The 20,793-nt window shown below is 39.3% G+C and overlaps 1 protein-coding gene across 1 annotated transcript in view; it reads right to left on the bottom strand.

The window, feature by feature from the left end:
- Positions 1–20,793, bottom strand: part of LOC139734250 (echinoderm microtubule-associated protein-like 2) — a 42,614-nt gene that overhangs the window by 11,741 nt on the left and 10,080 nt on the right. Inside the window, exons 2-10 of the mRNA XM_071645045.1 lie at positions 9,672–10,538; positions 8,740–9,034; positions 6,920–7,191; positions 5,975–6,216; positions 4,993–5,142; positions 4,311–4,380; positions 3,375–3,401; positions 1,201–1,302; positions 701–796 (exon numbers count right to left, since the gene is read on the bottom strand). Coding sequence (XP_071501146.1) covers positions 701–796; positions 1,201–1,302; positions 3,375–3,401; positions 4,311–4,380; positions 4,993–5,142; positions 5,975–6,216; positions 6,920–7,191; positions 8,740–9,034; positions 9,672–10,538 — 2,121 coding nt within the window. The remainder of the gene's footprint in view (positions 1–700; positions 797–1,200; positions 1,303–3,374; positions 3,402–4,310; positions 4,381–4,992; positions 5,143–5,974; positions 6,217–6,919; positions 7,192–8,739; positions 9,035–9,671; positions 10,539–20,793) is intronic.

Below are 20,793 nucleotides of genomic sequence, written 5' to 3'. Positions count from 1 at the left end.
GTCGTTTGACTCGCATAAACCACGCTATATATAAGTACATAATCATGAACATGTAGGAAATGTATAAAATAGATTGAACACAGTCTTTTGACTTGCATAAACAACGATATGAAAGGAAATTAATGATATAATAGACAGTATGCATGTCTATGCAGCAGTGATAAGAATAACATTTGTAGTTAAGAAACGATTATGCAGAGGGCCGCCATTATAAGCATTGCTTGAAAAGATGGCCGGCCAGAGGAAAAGATAGGGACGTACTAGATTCGTAACGATACAAATTCTGCTTTACTTTACTCAGGAAGCTATAAATGCTCTTGATGGAAATGACTACGCTGTTAATGATAGGGGTAGCGGTGGAATGGAGATAATGTTGATTAATATGTTGATATGAAAGTTAAATACTATCGCTGGAGATGACTACGATGGTGATGACAGGATTGGTCATGGTATGGTGATAATAGTGCTTATACCTTTTTAGATGAAAGACATTCGATAAAATTGAAAGACAGTGGCAATAATACACGTGATGTGTCGTCACACTGTCGTAATAGTAATGGAGTAGATGAGGAATACGTTTACAACTGGATGAAAGTTGACATTTGGCATAATTAGCCTCCATCTAGAACGGATATACCCAAACTTTTTGATGAGTGGTTGATGAGAGGGAAGGAGAGGTAGAGAAGGGACAGAGACTCACGTTTGACTTGGTGTGTAGTCTGTCCTCCTGCCACTGCCAGACACTGATCACGTGATCACCTCCTTGCTCGACCGCCAGCAGCCATTCACCATTATTCTTGTAAACAAAATCGCAAAAGTACTTTTTAAAACATAGTGTAGTGCAATAAAATGCGCAATTGTCATGAGGTAAATCATCAGACAGTAGTCATGAGGATTGATTCCCAACTCGTCAACCCCGCGTGAGAGTTATCATTTAACTAAACAATTAAAAGGCAGAACATTGATCATCGGTGCAAATATAATATCCAGAAATGATCTAGCTCGAAGTTGAAGGTCCAGCGTACTCTAATCTACGTTGAGAGTGATGTATTTTGGTGTTATGGAATTTCCATCAAATTTGGTGTAATTTTTTTTGAAGTTTTGGTCATTATGTTGCACAACTATAGTTGTTTAGTCATGATTATACCGTGTTGTATCTCCAGCCTTCATGATAATGATTATGTAGTAGAACATACTCACCTCGTTCGAGAAGCTGAGACAGGCGATCCCCTCAGAGAAGAAATCCAGACCAAGGATGGCGTGAGTGCACAGCGATTGGACCTCCCAGACTCGCACGTGTGCCTGCAGGTATGACCCGGAAGGAAACGTTGTGACTCGTGAATGTACATACAGACGTGAGGACATTCACAACTTCGTTTGGATCCCTACATGGCAGTTTAACCCCTTGTGTGCTTTGAGTTCCGATTTACACATGAAACCCCATAGCATTGTACACACTGGCGAACGTCCCAGGTACAGAAAGGGTTCAGAAGTCGTGAATATTTTTTCTCACCATATCTTGTGAAGTTCTTGTGGTCTGCTATCACATAATTATTATCTCGATTAGCAGGTCAGATTATTATACGTCTTTCACTAAAGAAATAGCAAAAATGAGAACTTTCAAGTTGATTATGTAAGTGTTAATTTTAAAAATGTCCTTTGTGAACGAAATAACAGAAATAAGTAGTGTTTGCATTAATTCATCACTGTGTTCACTGGAAAGAGACATTTTCTTATTTTAACTTGTCAGTGAAACTACGTGCCTAGAAAGGCTTCCCATGCACGCGATGGAAGTGCATGTATGTTGTATTAGATATCCACGTCTCATATATATATGGTATATACATATTACCAACGCTGAAGTGATAATGAAATGCCTTGAATGAAAGCACAATAGAGGTCTAACAGCGCCCATCTGACAGTTGCACAACAGAAACAATTAATCATTATACGAGGCAACATCTACAATTTTCAACAAAAAATACTCGAGCCTAAAATGTCAAACACGCATTTCGTGAAGGTCATTAGCTGCAATGAAATGTATATTGTTCATCATCATCCGAAGCAGTCAAACTACATTCTAATTTGACTAAGGGTGCATTTCTAATCGAAAATATTATTGGAATTAATGTACGACGCTGGCAGAGTAGGTGAGTTCACTACATCGAGGTTGAGACGAAACATAAACATTGTAAACAAGCACTTATTCATTCTCTCTCTCTCTCTCTCTCTCTCTTTCTTTTTCTCCCTCTCTCCCTCTCACACACATTACAGCCCTTTTTATGGGGGGGGGGGGACTACTAAGTTGTTGTTTTTTTTTCAAATATTCGCTTTCAACGATAGAGTCAGATAATGTCCGTTTATTTATTACTTAAAAATAGACTGATTTGCGACCGGTTAAGTTTTGCAGTATGGCGCAAATTGAAGAGGGAACATAACTGAAAAAGCAAGCTATTTGGACAAAAAAAGAGAAAAACAAAACTAAGCATGAATATGTGTTCTCCAAAGGTCTATTAAGAAAAATGGTATGACTCGCTAAATGGGTATAAATCAGCGTTGCCTAACAACACATGCGCCAGTGACATGAATAAAATCTTAATTTCTCAAACTGTTTGTCGGCTTTAGTCATTTAACACTGATTCTTCTCTGTTTAAGTGCCTCTGTTGCAGATGAGTTGACCCCCAATCAGGCTCTTGAATGTCTGTTGAAACTATAGAGCTCTGTGCTATGTGTTGAGTGCTCAGTTCAAACACTCTGTGTTATAGAAATTACACTAATTGGCAGCTGTGCAAAATATCGTTGAGACACAATCAAACTTGGCAAAAAGGTACACCTACCGGTATTATAAATTTCAGAATGATGATAACGCAGGTTGGACTATTTCATTCAATACAGGGGCAAATGGTAGTAACAATGGACTGGATATCCGGACGGCTTGTCAGACAACGATATATCTTATCCAGTGTATTGGTGTATGTGGTCGTTCATCAACAAATCTATACCGGTGTATTTATAGTTACTAGCTCATTATTTCTGACGTCACGGCGTCATTCAGTAACGACAACTTCCCACACTCCACTGTTTCTTGGGTGCCAACATATTCTGAATTCAATAATGGTATGTATAATATGCACAGATGCAGGGTGCTAAATGATCCGTAGAATACATTATTACTGAGGAAAGACTTTGTGTGTAAGGACGAAGAAATTAAAATCAAAATCAAAATCAAAATCTACCTTTCCTGTAAACACAAATACAACCAAGCAGACAGTGCAAAATATTGAAACACCACACACGTTACAATACTTTGTGATAATGCAACAGACGTGTAAATAAGTGAAGAAGAGAAAAGGATATAGATACAAGATACTTACGCAGTGGCAAATCGCAACGTCTGAGGGCTACTCTCGTGGAAATAGCAAAACAAATCTCAATCCTTTGAATTTACAGGACATAATCGTATATTCTACAAAATCTGACACAACCCTATCATTGTATTGGAAATTGTTGTTGCGGTTGTGTTTTTTTTTTTTCTACGTGAACCAGCACGGGAATCGCTTTCTCTTATTGGTTTGTTATTTCTTTAAGAAATCAATTAACTATCCAATAGACTTAGAATAAAACTGCGGAATTTAAACTGACGTCACTGATGTAACAGCAATTTCTTAAATAACTCTTTAGTATCCGCAATAACTACTGACATAAATGACACACACACACACAAATATTTCTATGCATTAGTTTCTCTCAAAGCTTCGCCACCTTGGAAATAAAAGACATCGATTTGCTGACGCTTGTAGAAATATCCATACTACATTCAAGCTGTGGTTTTATTACTAAATGAAATAGTTGTTTTTCCTTTGTCTTTACAGCATAATATGCGATAGTGACGGCTAACTGTTCGGCAGTAAAGTCGAATTCTTCTATCTTTATCATGAATTCTTCTTTCTTTTTTATAATTCATTCAAGTGTTATTAATCCACTATTTTAATCAGTCACTCATTGAATCAAGTAGTTGAGATTAAAACTTCATACCTTGATTCGTTCAAATGGTTAAGCCTCGTTTTCACCCTTCATTTACTTATTTCTCATTCATCCATTCATCTATTTCATCAAGTAATTGAATAATTATTCACTTCATTCATTCATCCATTCATCCATTCATTCATTCATCCATTCATCCATCCATTCATTCATTCATTCATTCATTCATTCATTCATTCATTCATTCATTCATTCATTCAGTCAGTCAGTCAGTCATTCGGTCATTCAAGAGGCTTGTCTGTGAAGTGCGGAGCTGGGTATCTTACCGTTGAATCAGGAAGTTGTCCAGCCATTTGGCCCGTTGCCACGTACGCACCACTTGGATGGACAGCCATGCTTTGGTCAGAGAAACGAAGAGAGAGAGAGGGAGAGAGAGAGAGAGAGAGACAGAAAGTCGTCATGAACACATGCCCTTGAGACGGTTAAAAGCCATTACTGTAGGTGCATTATTTGGGTCTTGTAATTATGTAGCGGTAAAACGACAGGTGTAAAGATGCGTCAAAAAGATGTCTTTATTACAATACTTCTGATCTCCACAAAAAATTCTCAATAGCGACACGTTCTACATTGTTGTTGTTTGGTCATACCTGTACACAGAAGCACAGACAGAAAAAAAATTAAGGTTTATGGTTTTAGAGTCAATGCAATTTAAGTTTACCCATTTCATGAGTACATGAATATAATCTATTATCTCTGATTACAGGAAGATGCCTATGAAGATACGTCAAACGAGAGAGCTGTTAAAACTCGAACCACTGTAACAATAATGCGTAGTTTACTTTCTGATCAGTTTGTCCCTCGTATACTGGTACATGTATGATTTTGTATCTCTAAATTAGCAAACATCATATTTATATACTGTCGTATGTGTAAACACTCATTACGTCAGACTGATATGTGTGTGTGTTTGTATGTGTTTGTGTGTGTGTCTCTCTACGGCAACGATACCTCTGGATGTCTTCATTGTGTCCAAGGTAGTGCCGCTGCTCGCCGAGGTCCCGGTCGAAGAGGATGGCGATGGCCCCGACGAAATAGAGCAGCTCTCCCGACGGCAGGGAGAACAAGTTGTTTCTGGCGTCGAAGCCTCGATACCCATAGCTTTTGGTAGCAGTAAACAGTTAAGGAATGGAGGGGAAAAAATACACCTCTGATGTTGCGTTACCCCTTAAAAGCCACCAATTCAAAACGCCTTTGAAGTTGTACACAAACACGTTGCTGAAGGTAATAACAGAGTTAAACGGTAAACTGAAACACCATAATCAATGTGCCCTTCACACAGACATACGCGTATGTCATGTAATACACACATTATACTATACGAACAAGTTCAAAGTACATACATTTTTCAACATAGGATTCGCAATAAACGCACACACATACACACTGCATATCTCTTCATGCACTGACATGTAATTGGAAAAACATATTTTACCGTTTCAGTCATTATCAAACACCATAACCTAATGTAATGCAAAGTTTTCTTCAAAACTGTGATGCCTTGGAGAATTATTTATACAAGATGACATGTCTTAGGGTCATATCTATAACTTCGAAATCTATTCCGTTTCAGATCACCCTACTACATTATAGCCTTACGCAATAGGTGACAATTTGTTCATTCAAACAGCCCCTTGCCCACTATAATATGTAGGCCTACTTTATAATGATATGGTATAGAGAGGTAGTAAATATTATTCCTTCAGATTACTGAGAGGTAAGCATGCAGTGTGATGTACTAGGCTGAAATAAAGAGCATAATATTTCAAGATATTTATACCTACATCATTCATTTTAAAACGTGAGGTAATAATCATTCGTTTCATCAATACACCCTCGAACGAACCACACACACACACCCACATACACACACACACACACCCACACCCACACACGCACACTCACACATACATAAATTTAAACAAAAGGATACACCCAGTCCAGTTTGAGTTTCTTGGCGGGAAGTTTATCGCTGTGTTTGGGTCCGTCGTCTGAAGGCGGGAGAAACTCGCGCAACTGACCGTGGATTTCGACGCTGACCGGAGCGGGTAGGAACTTTTGACCCTTGGTCTCTCTCTTCTCTTTCCGGCGGGCTCCGAGCGGCTTCTGATTCTTGACCGGCGACAATCCTTCTTGACCGTCGTCCGAGACGATCACTTCCGGTGAATTCTGCAGCTGTAGGATGTTCAGTGGATGAATGATAAATGTAAAACATAAACATTAACCAACAATTTTAATAGAAATGTTCTTTTAGTCACATTTGCATTTGTTACATTACTTAAAGGTTAATTAATAATTTCACATCTAGGTGCTCTTCCGCAATGATGTTTCGCCGACCTTCTACACAATTCAACCCAAACGAAGTGGTGAATAACATGGTGCACAGGTTATGACGCTACTTTAAAATATCTCAAGCTGAGAATGACATTTGTCGGAAATCTCCAAGTGGTAAATATTTAAAATGGATTATTCAATGACGGAAAACTAATTCATCTGTGTTTGACTTGACTAGATAGGTCAAGTATACATGATTAATGCAGTGTATCAGCAGAAGATGCAAAATATATTGCATGTAAAGTTGGTATAGCTACACTGTGGCATTCGAGCTTCGCTGCTTACCGATTAACATTTCATTTCTGATTGATCTGGTACATGTATTGCTAAATCTCATACTAGTAAAAGTGATATTTTAAATAAATCGAGTAAGACAAATAGTAATGGACTTACTTAATGTTTTATTCATGTTCTTCTTTTTTGCAAGGGAGTCTTAAGGATATGTATTTCATCCATGCTGCAATATTCTCCTTGATATACTTTAGATTTTCCAGAACATTGGATTCTACCTGTACGTTTATACACATTGATCTCCAATGGTTACCTGAACGCGTTTGTCTAGCAGTCTCTGCTTCCTGTCGCGCAGGTTGTACGGCGTGCGGCCTTCGATTACGTGCACGCCACGACCGCGTCTCAAACCGTCGTCGTTGCCGTTCTGCTCCTCGAAGTCCATCAGCTCGAGGCTCTCGTCCGTCGAGCTGCCCAAGCTGTTCGCCAGGGCGTTGCCGGTGTTCGTCTGGAAGGCCTTTCGCGGTCGCATCGGTGGAAGGGGATCTTCCTTCGACGGCAGAGCTCTCCTTGGGCTGGCAGGATAGGCTATAAAAAATACCAAACATCAAAAACAATATGACGAAAAACAGGTGATGGTGAATAGGGGAATACATGGTACCTTCCAGTCTGAGGTGCAGGCAGGAACCTCCTATATGTGGGGTGCAGATAAGATCACTTGAGACAAAGGACCTATCCATTAATACGAGGTGTAAAAGAGATCACTAAAGGCACGGGCCTTCCAACGTGTGATGAAGTGCAGGGCACTACGGACAAGGGCATGAAAATGCGTTGTAGGCCTTACAGCTGAGATCACTGAAGGTAAGGACTTTGCAACGTGTGGTGCAGCAGAGAGCGCTAAAGGTAAAGATCTTTCAATATGTGGTGGAGCAGAGATTACTGAAGGCGGAACCTTTTACTGTGTGGTGCAGCACAGATCATTAAAGGCAAAGACAGTAAAATATGTGGTACAGTTGAGATCACAAGAGGCATGTAAGGATATTCTAATGTGTGGTGCAGCAAAGATCACTAAAGAAAATGGTCTTATGGTACAGCTGAGATCGGTAAAGGCAAGACCTTGCAATGTGTGGTGCAGCAGAGATTACTAAAGGTAAGGATCTTTCAATATGTGGTACAGCGGAGATTACTAAAGGCAAGGAAATGAAAATGTGTGGTACAGCTGAGATCACAAGAGGCAAGGACATTCCAATGTCACTGAATGTGTGGTACAGCAAAGATCACTAAAGAAAAGGATCTTCCAATTTGTGGTACAGCTGAGATCACTAAAGGCAATGACCTTTCAATGTGTGGTGCCGCAGAGAGCATCAAAGGCAAGGACCACCTATGTGTGGCGCAGAAAACATCATGAAAAGGCCTTCCAATATGTGGTACAGCTAAGATCACTAATGGCAAGGAACTTTCACCGTGTGGTGCAGTAAGGATCATTAAAAGGCGAGGATCTTTCAATGTGTAGTGCAACAAAAATCTGAGGTGACTATCGCAATTTATTCCTTTGAATAAACAGTTTCTGAACGAGTGAAGGAAGATATCCAAAATATACACGACAGACGGAAATGGAAGCCCAAGGTTGATCACTGATTTATCCATTGAGACTGAGGATATTGCTGCGTATGACGGTTCCACACTGCTGTCACTTATAATTCATCACTACTGATCGGACGGTGTTGGTGCAGACAACTCGAAGTTTAATCTGTTCTTTTTACTTTTATTATCTTTAAGGATGTTTAATTTTTCAAAAATAAGTTCTGGGAAGCATTTCCTTTGCCAATTCTTTCTATTCAGCAAAAAATCAGTTGAGCTTACGCCATTACATAGTAAGTAAAGACTGCAGTATCGTCAGTTGTCTGACATCAGTCATTTTTAATATTTTGATGTGTCACAAGACAAGACAGAAATATAATGAGGGGGTTGTGCAAAAAAAATTAAAACATAATGCAACTATGATATACTCCACCTGTGTTATTATCGCCACTGGTTATTATGTTACATTTTTAAAACCAAATCGCAATGATTTTCATTCTTTTTTCATCCCTGTCGCTTTCGTCGTCGTCGTCGTCTAAGTATGTTTCTACTCACCTCGCTGTACTTCGGGCTCATCTGGCCGTTTCCACCGCTTCTCCTTGTACCTCTTCCAGTCCTGGTACATCGTGACGTACCGACCGACTTTCGCCATCGCCGGCTGCCGCTGTGGTCGTGGGACGTCGTCGAAGATGTCGTCCACCTCGAACCTCTCCGCGGCTGGTGGTTCGGGATCCTCGGACTCGCTTCGCGCCTTGCCGAGATGCGACGACCGCTTCAGCTGCTCTATACCGCAGGCGATGAACATGCTGTGGTCCCGGAAGTCGCGAAAGAGTTGTGTGAAACTGAGGACCTAGAGGGAAAGGATTAGTTGCCATAGAGAATAATGCAGTACCAGGGAAGCACTTGTTACATAAATGGTCGAGATCAATTGATATCGTACATGTAACGTCTGCGTATCACTATAGAAACAATAATTGTATTTGCAGTCGACCATGCAGAGACTGGGATGTTGGGATTAACAATCTTGTTTTGCTCGTGCAGCGCGTTGTCACCAAGAAGAAACACATTAATGATCTAAAAACAACAACAACAATATCTGTCGAGGTCTTTTTTTTCAATCCATACCTTTACACTTTTATTTAAAAGAATCATTCTCCAAAAAAACCTATTACGAACAGTTCGCCAGTTTTCTGAGCAAATATAATTATTTTGAACTACATAAAGTTAGATATGCGAGAAGATTGCAATATGAAACCTCAGTTGCTGCTTGAGATATCATTCCCTGAGCAATACCAGTGACTTGTCATGCTAGGAAATTGATGAAACGAGCATGGCAATGAAGACAAAGTAACAAGGAATGTAACTGTTGCAGGAGTGTTCGTACTTCTTGATATAACCTAATCAAGTGTCTTTCAAAATGTAAAACACAGCAGCAAACATACAAAAAACAAAAACACCAACTTAGATTTCAATTAGGTGTCCCTTACCTCTTCCTCAGTCCTCCACGTGAAGAGTTTCCGAACAGGTGGATTTGTAAGCATGATTGCTGGACTCATGTCCTTCAACACATCATCGAAACACTGCAAGGTTTTGGGGTTCAGGAGAATCTTTGCCCTGCTCGACCGATGGGTGTTGCTCACAATTTGGATGACCCGTGGTTTGGCCCACTGCGCAACCAGCGGATCAATGGAAGGGTTCTTGGAAATAAGGTTCAGTGAGTGCCGACGTGCAATGTTCCCGAACCTACTCTTAGGAAAGTCCTCCTCGAGGACATTAACAGTGTTGCTCGTGCTATCTTTGGTAAACAGATTAAGGTCCGATCCTCGAAGTCCGTTTGACGGCTTCTCCGTGCGCCAGTGCTTTTGCGTGTGATCGGCTCTCCCATAAGGCGTCCGGTCGTTGAACTGGCCACTGGCACAGACATAAGCGCGTCCGTCAACAAAGTCCTCGACGCTTTGCACTTCAATACCGGCAAGGGAGTATATCTTTCGCACGCCGTAAGGCAACGAGACTTTCCCCGTGAGAAATGCCTTGAGGACGTCCATGGTGGCGTACTTGCGCACGCTGAGTGGCAGCGTGACGCCTGGGAAGTGTTTGTCGCCATTGCGGTAAAAGGTCACAACCTTCGTGGTGAACCTTCCCTGCTTAGATTGCTGCTTCTTCGGGGGCGCTTTATTGAGGCGTGTCTGGGGCGGGGTGAAGTCGAACATGGCGTCGCCGCGGGGAGAGTAGTCGTCCTCCTCCGCCACAGGAGGACGACGGGTTCGGGTTGGCTGAGGCTGCTGGACGATGTCGTCGTCCTCTTCGTCCTCCCAGTCTTCCTGATATCCAATGTCGTCACTTCCAGAAGACACCTATTGTGAATACAAAACAGGTAGTGTATCTCATGAAGGAATTGAAACATCATTGCTGCAGTCCTTTCACACATGACATATCGTACACGTAATGGCCCGAATTCACGAAGGTGGTACAAATGAAACCATGGTTTAAACCATGGACAAAAACCATGGAGCGCCAAGTGTCGCACGGAATATTTCGTTACGAAAGTGGTCATTTCGTCGACAAAATGACCGTTTCGTTAACGAAATTATCATTTCGTGGACGAAATGTTCATTTAGTTACAAAATTTTGTCATTTCGTCACAAAGTAATCATTTCATCGACGAAATGACTGATTTCGTAACAAAATATTCCATGCGACACTTGGAGCTCCAAAGTTTTTGTCCATGGTTTAGACCATGGTTTCATTTGTACCACCTTCGTGAATTCGGGCCCTAGTGTGTAACGTATAATCAACAACACTAAAATATTACCTGCAGAATGTAACTTCAGTTGGCTCATGGTTGGAGTACCAAACAAAACCATGTTAATGCTTATCAACCTCCATGAATGCACTTCGTCAGCGAGAAAAACGATTTTTTATGCACAATATTTTCCCTGCCTAAACACATAACTGCAGTGCCATTCATAAACTTCTAAATCCTGTGAAGATAAAACAGTTGATAAGTATGTCTTCTCGGTAGCTGTCAATATGTGCTTCATTTTCTGACTTTATGCCAGCGTAAGAAACATGAGGGTTGAAAACAAACTAACAGAGAAGAATTCCCAAACGAAATAATAGCATAGGCAACATAATCATGGTCGGTATACGTGCCATTGATGTGGTTATGAAGAGGACTTTAGCCAATGTAGCCAGACAAAGTTAGAATAGCGTGACTGCGATATCTTATCGATAGAGATTTCTTCTCGATAGAGAGCCTCTCGGGGTGAGAATAATCGATACCGATATCGATCCAACAACAATGTGTTGCCTGGACCAGGAAGGCAAAGTATGAAACAACATTCCCTGCGGACAAAGGGAGGTGGCATGGCTGCTGTAGGTTTATCGATACGCCGTTGTTGGCACATTGTTTTCGAGTGAGAAAGGGAAAAATCATGGAACGGGGTTTGAGTGCGAGCTGGTCTCAACGGGGAAATGGCTTTGGCCATCATGGACAACAGTACCATTCTGGTAGGAACAGGTACCAGCGAAACCGATCGCTGGTATATTTGTTGCACTAACGTATAGCTCCTCCCTCCTCTCTTTTCCTCTCTCTCATCTCTTTCTTCCTCATGAAACGTGCAAGTGTTGTTGAGACTACGAAGTCAGTGACCACGAAGGTTCTTTGATACTACTCAGTGGATTATGCGCAGGATCCGAAGGCATTTGTAATTGTAGTCTCTGTGAACCATTACCATATTTTCAGCTCTCTCAGCATTTTTTTTATCGACCTATCGATATATATATATCTGTTCATCTACATAACTTTTCTGCACATCTCAAAGATCATGATTCGACGTAATTATGTCACTGCGTGTCATTATTTTGGGTATATTTCTCGGAAAGTAGCAATCTAATCCGAATAGTGTAGGCTTAAGATACTTTCAAGGCGTTTTTCTCTTTTCTAATTGACCCTTGACCACACCAAGCCCGGAGTCCCCCACCCCTCCACACACACACACACACACACACACACACACACGTTTACACAAACGTTCTGTTGCAATCTTCTGTATATCAAATCAAGTATGATAGTAATTGCTTGATAGTAATCGCTCTGATACAGAGGCCCTCCTTGATGTAAAATTGTGAAAATGAAGTGAAGATGGAAAATAACCAAAATATAAACTTTTACAGGAAATAGTTCTGGGTCTCTGATCCTTTTTCCTGAATCAGTGTAATACATTATACAAGATGCAATAGCACTAGGTACTAGATAGCACTAGATAGTACAAAGTAAAGCACATATCAAAAAAAAACAAAACAAAAACAACAACAAACAAAACAGCACGGCTTGGCCACTAGAACTTAAATCTACTCTCAATTTTCAGATATTTTCATTCTGTTGATTTCAACAATTTATACAAAACCCATGCTGAAAAGGATTGTATATATGGCTATATTGTGCTAATATTATATATGCTTAAAGTATGTATATTAGTACATTTTTTTTTCTAATCACGTAAAGTGTCATTGATTATATTACCACCCCTTCTCTTTCTCCGCCATATTGAAAAATGTCATGTTTTTCCTTAACTTTTATATGATTTTGCACTTGCTTGAAAAAGAACAGACCACTGTAGATGACAGGTTTGTATGTTATCATCAACCCATGAGTAGTACAGGCTGCAACGAATACTTAGTATAAGAGAGAGAGAGAGAGAGAAAGGAGGAAAGAGACGGGCGGGGGGGGGGGGGGTGGAGGAATAGTAAGGTGAGGTCACATTGAACGTCTCATCAGCCTTTTATTGAGTGGTATACAAGTGGACAGCTTGTGGCATAAGGAAAATACAATACATCCTATATAAATTTATTATACGCATAAACAAAGACAACGATAGCGACAGTGACGTAGAGCAGTAATTGAATGACGGATACATTGAGTGGCACGCAGACGCTGACAAAGAGGTATAGATAGCAGCAAGGACAAAAGTAAGGACAAAGACAAAGGCATTGATAAGATGAACAAAACCAAAAACATATGGCTACTGTTGTGTATCATACAGAAGAAACAGTGGACGAACCGTAAGACGGTGCTGCACACGACATTATCGACAGAAATGATATCTTTGGTGCTCCGACTAGAACTGAAAAGATGATGCCGATATTGAAGTACAATGTCGACTTCATCTTTGAAAGCATTTTGGCTACTTATGTCGTTTATATGTCATTTTGAAGAATCCCATATTTTGATTGACAGTTAGCTTAACCGAGATTATCTTCATTTTTTTTCAAGTGTTATTATTATGCTAAATATAATATGCCAACCCATCGGGAGTGTGTTGGTGAAATCTATACAGATGTATCATTACATTGAACCAATCGATTCACAATCACATTCTTGTGAACTAAATTGAATGAATGAATGAATGAATGAATGATTTATTACCAAATTTAAGTTCAAGTTTACAATCACAGATAATTTATACAGACATTGAGGATACAATGATAATAATACAATTAACAGGAATACAAGACATGAAAGTATAGAATCAAACTTATCAACAATATGAATATGAAAGTAAAAACATATTTAAATTGACGAGGTATTTCTCATCTCAAGAGGTTTGAATGCAGGAGGGAAAATGAACAGATTATATGCTGTTAGTAGGAGATGATTCCGGTTGACAAGAACAACGGGTCAGGAAAGAACCCTTTGCGTCTTTCAAGACAATGAGATTTATCAAGACAATTTCTGATAAATGATCTAAGATTAAAGGATAATTTACCTCCCAGTCCCAGATGCACTTGGATGTGAATATCATATTTTGGATAAAAACTATCCTCCAGAATATAGTGATTGGTTGAAAGAGCTTCACGTGATTGTTGTGTAGGCATTTCAGCTATCATGTCAGAATATTGGTATGTTTGACACTCCATGGCGTACTATTTGCAAAATGGCGTCACTTTTATGACGACATGTTGCAAACTATATTATTTACAAAATGATGACAGAAAGCCTTTGTGACATCACAAAGCAATTCTGATATTGCGCACTCCATGCTTCGTGTAGTCACTAGTGAAATGTAATAATTTTAACAAAAAAAAATTGTAACATCACAAAGCACACTCTGACATCGTGCGCTGCTTCGTACAGTCAGTGTAAGAACCCTCCACAACACTGCATCCGCCACTGATGACAAGACTTCTCGCCCCTCATTTTCCCCTTCTTTTGTTTAAATGTTTGATTCAAAATGTAAAATAACCACTAATAAACTCTGCCTAATTTCGAGTTTCTGGTTAAAACTATAGGCCTCGGTGCCTCCAAAAGTACTATTCACTGAGGGGCGCAGCCCCGAATCGAATAGTGCTATTTTGGAGTCACCTCTGCCTATAGATTTACGACCATTTTCACGTGTTAAATGTAACAAGTATCCCGTTCCCAAACTTTTCACTTTTATTGCATGGATACTAAAATGATATAGTAAATCGCAAAACTTGGGGATAAAGTAGTGTGCAAAAAGCACAGTTTCTGACTATTAGAATGTAATTGAGCATGTCATATACTATAAAAATACCACTTTAAAAGAAATCAAGATGAATGCTATTTACTTTTCTTGTTATATTTGCATATACTTCTTGTTTGTTTCTATGTGTGTTTTTCTTTTTGTGTTTGTTATGTTACATTTCAATTAGACAGGAAGGTTTTTGGTATCATGTATTTTATTATGGCTCTCCTGTAAAATCCGTGAGGATATATACATAATATTTCTTTTGTTGTTGTTGTTTTTGTTTTTTTGCCTTTTTTCCTTATCATATTATAGCGATCATAAATTCTCTCGTATAACAGGAAAAAGTCCCATAACGATACTAGTTACTTTGGGGTAAATGTTCGTAGCGCATAATTCTCACTTACTTAACGAACCTCCCAATTCTCATATCCATTTATACGTCACGCCCGACAAACATACCTCGTTTACGTTATTCCATCACAATACTCCTCACCAATCATCTTGATCAACACAAAGTAAATCCAACACGGGTGCCATAAGACGACAACGCTGAGTCTGTTTGAAGATAATTATGATATCCTCGATATTTTGTCACTCTGATAATGCTCGTCCATATTTTCCTGCCATCCTCACAACAAACTCTGTATTTCCGACATCCTCACGTTTTATGGAAAGTAAACTCTTAAAATGACTTCAGGTCTGGTAGGCTGATGGTCGATCAATGGAGCTTCCTTGAATCTTGAAATGGAGAAAACAAAATCGTGTTCAAATAGGGAGACAAAAGGATCGTACAAGTCATCCGCATCGATCTACCGGGCTTTGTGTCGACCTTCGATCGGCACCGAACTGCAATCGATCGCCGTCCGTCTGCTTATTACACTCCACCTCGTAAAGTCGCGTTCTATCTCGCTTGGGACAACAACATGACGACGAGACTGAACTAAGAAACATCCATGGATTAGTTTGACTTTTTGTTTGTATTCTATGATTATGAATTGAAGGGATTGCCACTGTGTTTTGTCTTCCTATCGTATCTCAAAGCTGCCGCCAATGCTACAAGTACTTAGTATTTAAGTTAGTGTTATTTGAATCAATTCAAATTTACAATCCTATCATGTTATACAATTCCTCCAAGGAAGACCCCTGTAGATAGCTATTATCTCACCATGAAACTGAAAAGATAGATTCTACTCTTCCAATTTATAGTTAAGATGAAGACACAGCGAAAAGAAAAGGTGAATGTGATAATTTTATGAAGCAAATACCAACGTTTTCCTTGAAAAGGCGTGCAAACGAACATACGTTAAAAAAAACACATATACGCCCGTCTTTCGCAATTTACGATTCAATTTGAGATATATCAGTATTTGTGACAATGCTATGATCCACAATACCTATATTCTAGGCCAGAGCAGAAAGTAAACGACAAATTGGAAGGGCAAAGAAAGTAAGATTTTTTTTTCTTATTTCGTGATCAAAGCTTGTCAACACAACTCCGAATTAAAATCCTACAGAGTCAGGTTTGGATATAAACTCCGCGTGAATTCGTCTAGTGTGGATATTAACGTGTTGAAGAAGTTCGACTGCTGGAGCGGCTGCCGGTTTTGTTTTTGTTTTCAAATCCAGTGGTTAGTAGGATCATCATTGCTATGGATAACCATTTTCGACTGACCAGGTAGATTGTATAGGAGGTATCAAGTTCGACGCCCTCACGAGATCAACAAAGCAAAATGCTGCGCGTGATCACGCAGACTTTCTGCATGCTATGCACGCCAATCTGATCTTCAGCCGAAGTCCTGGTGAGAGAAAAGCTGCAGCAGGCTTCAACTCTTCCGAAAATAAGCAAAGATAAAATCTACACACACTCAAGGAAATTTTCAAATTCGGCTCTGATCGTTTAAACATCAGGTCTTTCGTTAAGGCATCTTCTAAAGCCATCTTACCAATTTAGTTTCTCAGGCTGCTAACAAAAGATCGTACTTTCTTTCGCTATTGCTTAACTTTTAACCAGGTTAGGGACTAAAGTACTTCGCTCGAAATGAAAAATTCCTATGCGTACGGCCATTTTGTGCCAATTTCAGGATAGTGTGGCGCCAGCCCCTAGAGAAAGAAGGAGTCACATACGACACACATAAAACATCCAGCTATAATTCACTGTAACTAAAGCAGGATGCAAATCCGGTAAAAATGTTCCGTTTTACACACATATCACGCACACACTCAGGCACGTGCGCACTATAAAACGAGTGAAGATACCAACCCCTTGTGCTTGAGGATCTCCCCGGGTGAATGGCGGTGAGTGAAATGTATCATCCGGGCTCACTTCTGGTTTGTACACCGGCAAAGAGTATCTGTGAAATCATTTGGTCTTGAGGCGCAAGTGCTGATCAACGATGCAAGGACTCTAACCATGCTAACTGCGTTACACAATGAGGTTGTTATGACCTTGATTTGTCCGGGATTCGTTAAACACCCCCCCCCCCCACACACACACACAAACACATTCACACACAGAGAAAGTGTCTTCTCTCTTCTTGTGTATCCATGTATATTATACAAACAGTGTAATCATAATTTTGTGGGTATGTGTGTTTATGTGTCTGTGTGTGTTTGTTTGTTATGTGAGCTCTACTTGATCTGATGGGCACAACCGATGAGTCATGATTTTTCAGACACTGTAACGGATGCAAAATGCTTATGCGTAGTATATTATGTAAAGCTAATCATAAAGCATCATATGATTATATACGTGGATACCACTTACATTGTCATTACTCTTAATTGATTACCATCAGGAAATTAAGTAGGAAAGGGTCTACGAAGTAAGGACAGTGCATGCTCTCTGACATGCAGAGAAATACTTTTTTTTCAGGGGATTACCAAAAAAAAAATGTATTCTCCGTATCCTTTTCATAATCAAGGTCCTTTCTCTTGCTGGCATTCAATTCCTATAGCAATTAGTACTTTTCAGTCTTAGATTCACTCTTTCATACCATCATTTCGTTGTCTTATCATATCATATCTATCATAGTCATTATCATTATTATTATCATTATGAATATCATATCTAACGACCAAGTAGGATGATAAAATATAGATTAGTCCACCACCTATTCTGTGCAAATGATAATGTGCTTTCTGCTTCCATTAAAATTTATTACATCCCTCGTATTTAACTGTTCATTTCCGCTGACCAATTTCGTGTTGTTGCCTAGAGACGACAGTAACTACCATAACCCCTTCGCCATCATCTTTATTGTTGCTTTACCCCTGTGTTTTTTGTTCCTATGAGTAAAGTAAAGTGGCCAGAAGTTCGTGCCTCAATAGAATATGAACATAGTATGTTGATCAAAGCTTTCGTTTGGAGAACAGTAACTAAATTTCATATTATGATCCAAGTTACCATACCACAAAAAATGCACCAGATACTATCTTTCCCTTTCCTGCCCACCCCCATCCCCACCTTCCCCAATGACAGTCATCATCATCATCACTAAATTAAGGTAACTCTCCCATACCCCGTTATTTTTTCCAAAAAAAAAAATGACACCAATGTGGTGGTGTCCTTTCACATACAATTTATTATCAGTGCAATTATGGACTGATTCATAATCACGCGGTTAAAATGATAGTATTTTTTAACAGCTATGTCGATACATTTATAATTCAAGACTTTTACCATCACCCGACACACACCCCTTTTAGTTCACACGAACAGGCTATTCTTGACCAGAGAAATGTACATTGGACTATACTAGACTATACTAATTTTCTTCATTCATCACACTACAATATACAATATAATTATAGATGTTGACGTAGAGACAGTATAGCAAAGTCATCATCATAGTGCATGGCTTAGTCATGTATAAATGACTTTCTATCTCGTGGGAGTTCAAACAAAGAATGTTCAATTTGCACAAAGAGTCTCTATTTTGTGTGACCTCGTCACGTTTATGGAGTTCATTTTCAAATAAGAGAGAATTGAGCACTATTCATTTTCGGAATGCTCATAGATTACCGTTACGGTTACCATGACAACCACTCAACATGACAGACTGAAAACCTTATCAACATATAGCAGCAGCTGATGTGTATTGCGGAACTATGCAACATGCGCTCCACTGGCCATAGACAAAACTTGATGATCTTGAGATTAATGATAATTAGATGAAGTACAGTCGCCACTGCTTAACCGAGACAATTCCTGAGAAAGCACTTTGTCCCGTTTAACCAACCTTCCAGATCAAAAAGAGGTCAGACACTGAGTTACTTGTGTACTCCACAAAATTCAGATATTAATCGCTCTGTAACTTGCACACACTTGAATACCACTCACGGGCAAGAGCTACATGTAGGCCCTATGCAATGAAAACAAGTGAGGTGAAGATTGGGTTGCAAAGTTAGAAGTAACGACCTTGTGAAAGAAATCTGTATGAAGCTAACGTAAAGAAGAACATAACTATGTATCACATTAATCTAATTTAAAAAAATGCCGTCGCCTCCTGGTGACCTAATCAAATCCGGACAGTGGTTTTACTTGTCACAACAAGCGGGGGCGACTGTATATGATACGAAAGTAGCATTAGTCTACAGCTATGAAATACATTGTAAGTAACATCCTCCTTCTGCAGGCTGCAAGCATATGAAAATCTAGCTTGAGGCAAATATTATTGTTGCTATTCATCTTTTCCTCATCCTAAAGACATGTCTATCTGCTTTGATTTTTTTGTTTAAATTTTCAATGCATTTATTTTCATTTTTCATCAAAGAGTTCCAGTATAGAAACATAGCATGAAAAAGCAATAGGCATATTCTACATTCATGGAATAGTAAATTTGTTATATACCCCTTCTGTGTCAGGGACTTGGAGAGTGTGCACGAGACTATGGGATTCACTCTGTCAAAGCACACAAAGGGTTAAATAGGTCATTGCTTGGAATAAATCACTAAGCATGGTAAGATTTCTGTAATTTCTAGAAGTAGTATTTCATTCAGGTCTTTATCCAACAGTTTTTTCAGCCGTATTGAAATAAATAAAACAATTAAAAATGTAACAATCCTTTTATTTCTCCTTATCATCGTAATTCTTCTCTTGCAGACGGACATTATGTTGTCTTTCATTAAAGATACATGTATCAATGTAATCACTGCTCTTTATTCTAATCCTAAACCAAATGTGCTAGGAAGGGACAAGGTTAAAACAGGGAGGTGGGACCTGGTTAAAATGTGTATATTGAATGTAATCATAAATAACACTAGTAGCTGCCGCAATCAGCAACGTTGCATTTACATGTATGTCTTGAATTACGACAGGTGTCCTTTAAAATTACACAAAGCAAAGCGAAGCTGACCTTCAAAGATACAAAATATCATTATATTCCAAGGGGTCTTCATCATAGATATTTAAATCGATTTCTTGTGCATTCAGCGTCATTTCCGAGCTGTACTCGTTACATAGCAACAGAAAGCTCACCATTGCTGAGCAGCATGAGGGAAAAAAACCACAGGCAAACACAGAGCGACGGAATTAACAGTATTATTATGGGAATAACAATCTCAGCGGTTGCTACAGCAACGAAAACAAGTCACAAAATGCTAACGGGAGATCGAATCTACAATCACCGCCTGGTTGTGAAGTTGTCTTCTTTGTTCAGGGTATAGTGCTTTTTAACTCCATTATAACCTGTGAGAGATAATTTCTAATTATATTCTATAAGATAAAAAGTACCCCTTCAGCTCGATAATGTATGTCAATGCATGTGTATATTAACCAACACATTATAAAGGGCCTATACAGATGAATATGAAAGTTATATCAAACTTTGCTGACAGTGTTACACAACAATTTCGCTCAAAAGAATGAGGAAACATTTAAGGACTATATTAGTTTATCTACATTCTAAGTTGACAACGATTGTATTCACGATGACGAACTGTTCCCCATGGGTGTAGGCCCTATTCTATCACATGATTATCTACGGAGAAAAGGCAGTTAAGTAAATCACAGATTCGTAACTATTCTTTTCTTGAAGAAGTTACGGAACATTTTCATAATCACCATAGACACATCAGAGACACCGGTCACGTGTAGGACCAATCAGCGGCTAGATAATTT

The sequence above is a fragment of the Diadema antillarum genome, unplaced genomic scaffold (assembly GCF_040938485.1).
Source record: "Diadema antillarum isolate AM-2024a unplaced genomic scaffold, OU_Dant_1.0 seq00000517_RagTag, whole genome shotgun sequence".
Taxonomy (NCBI): domain Eukaryota; kingdom Metazoa; phylum Echinodermata; class Echinoidea; order Diadematoida; family Diadematidae; genus Diadema; species Diadema antillarum.
The sequence above is the reverse complement of the archived record's forward strand: the minus strand, read 5'-3'. Positions and strand labels throughout refer to the sequence as shown.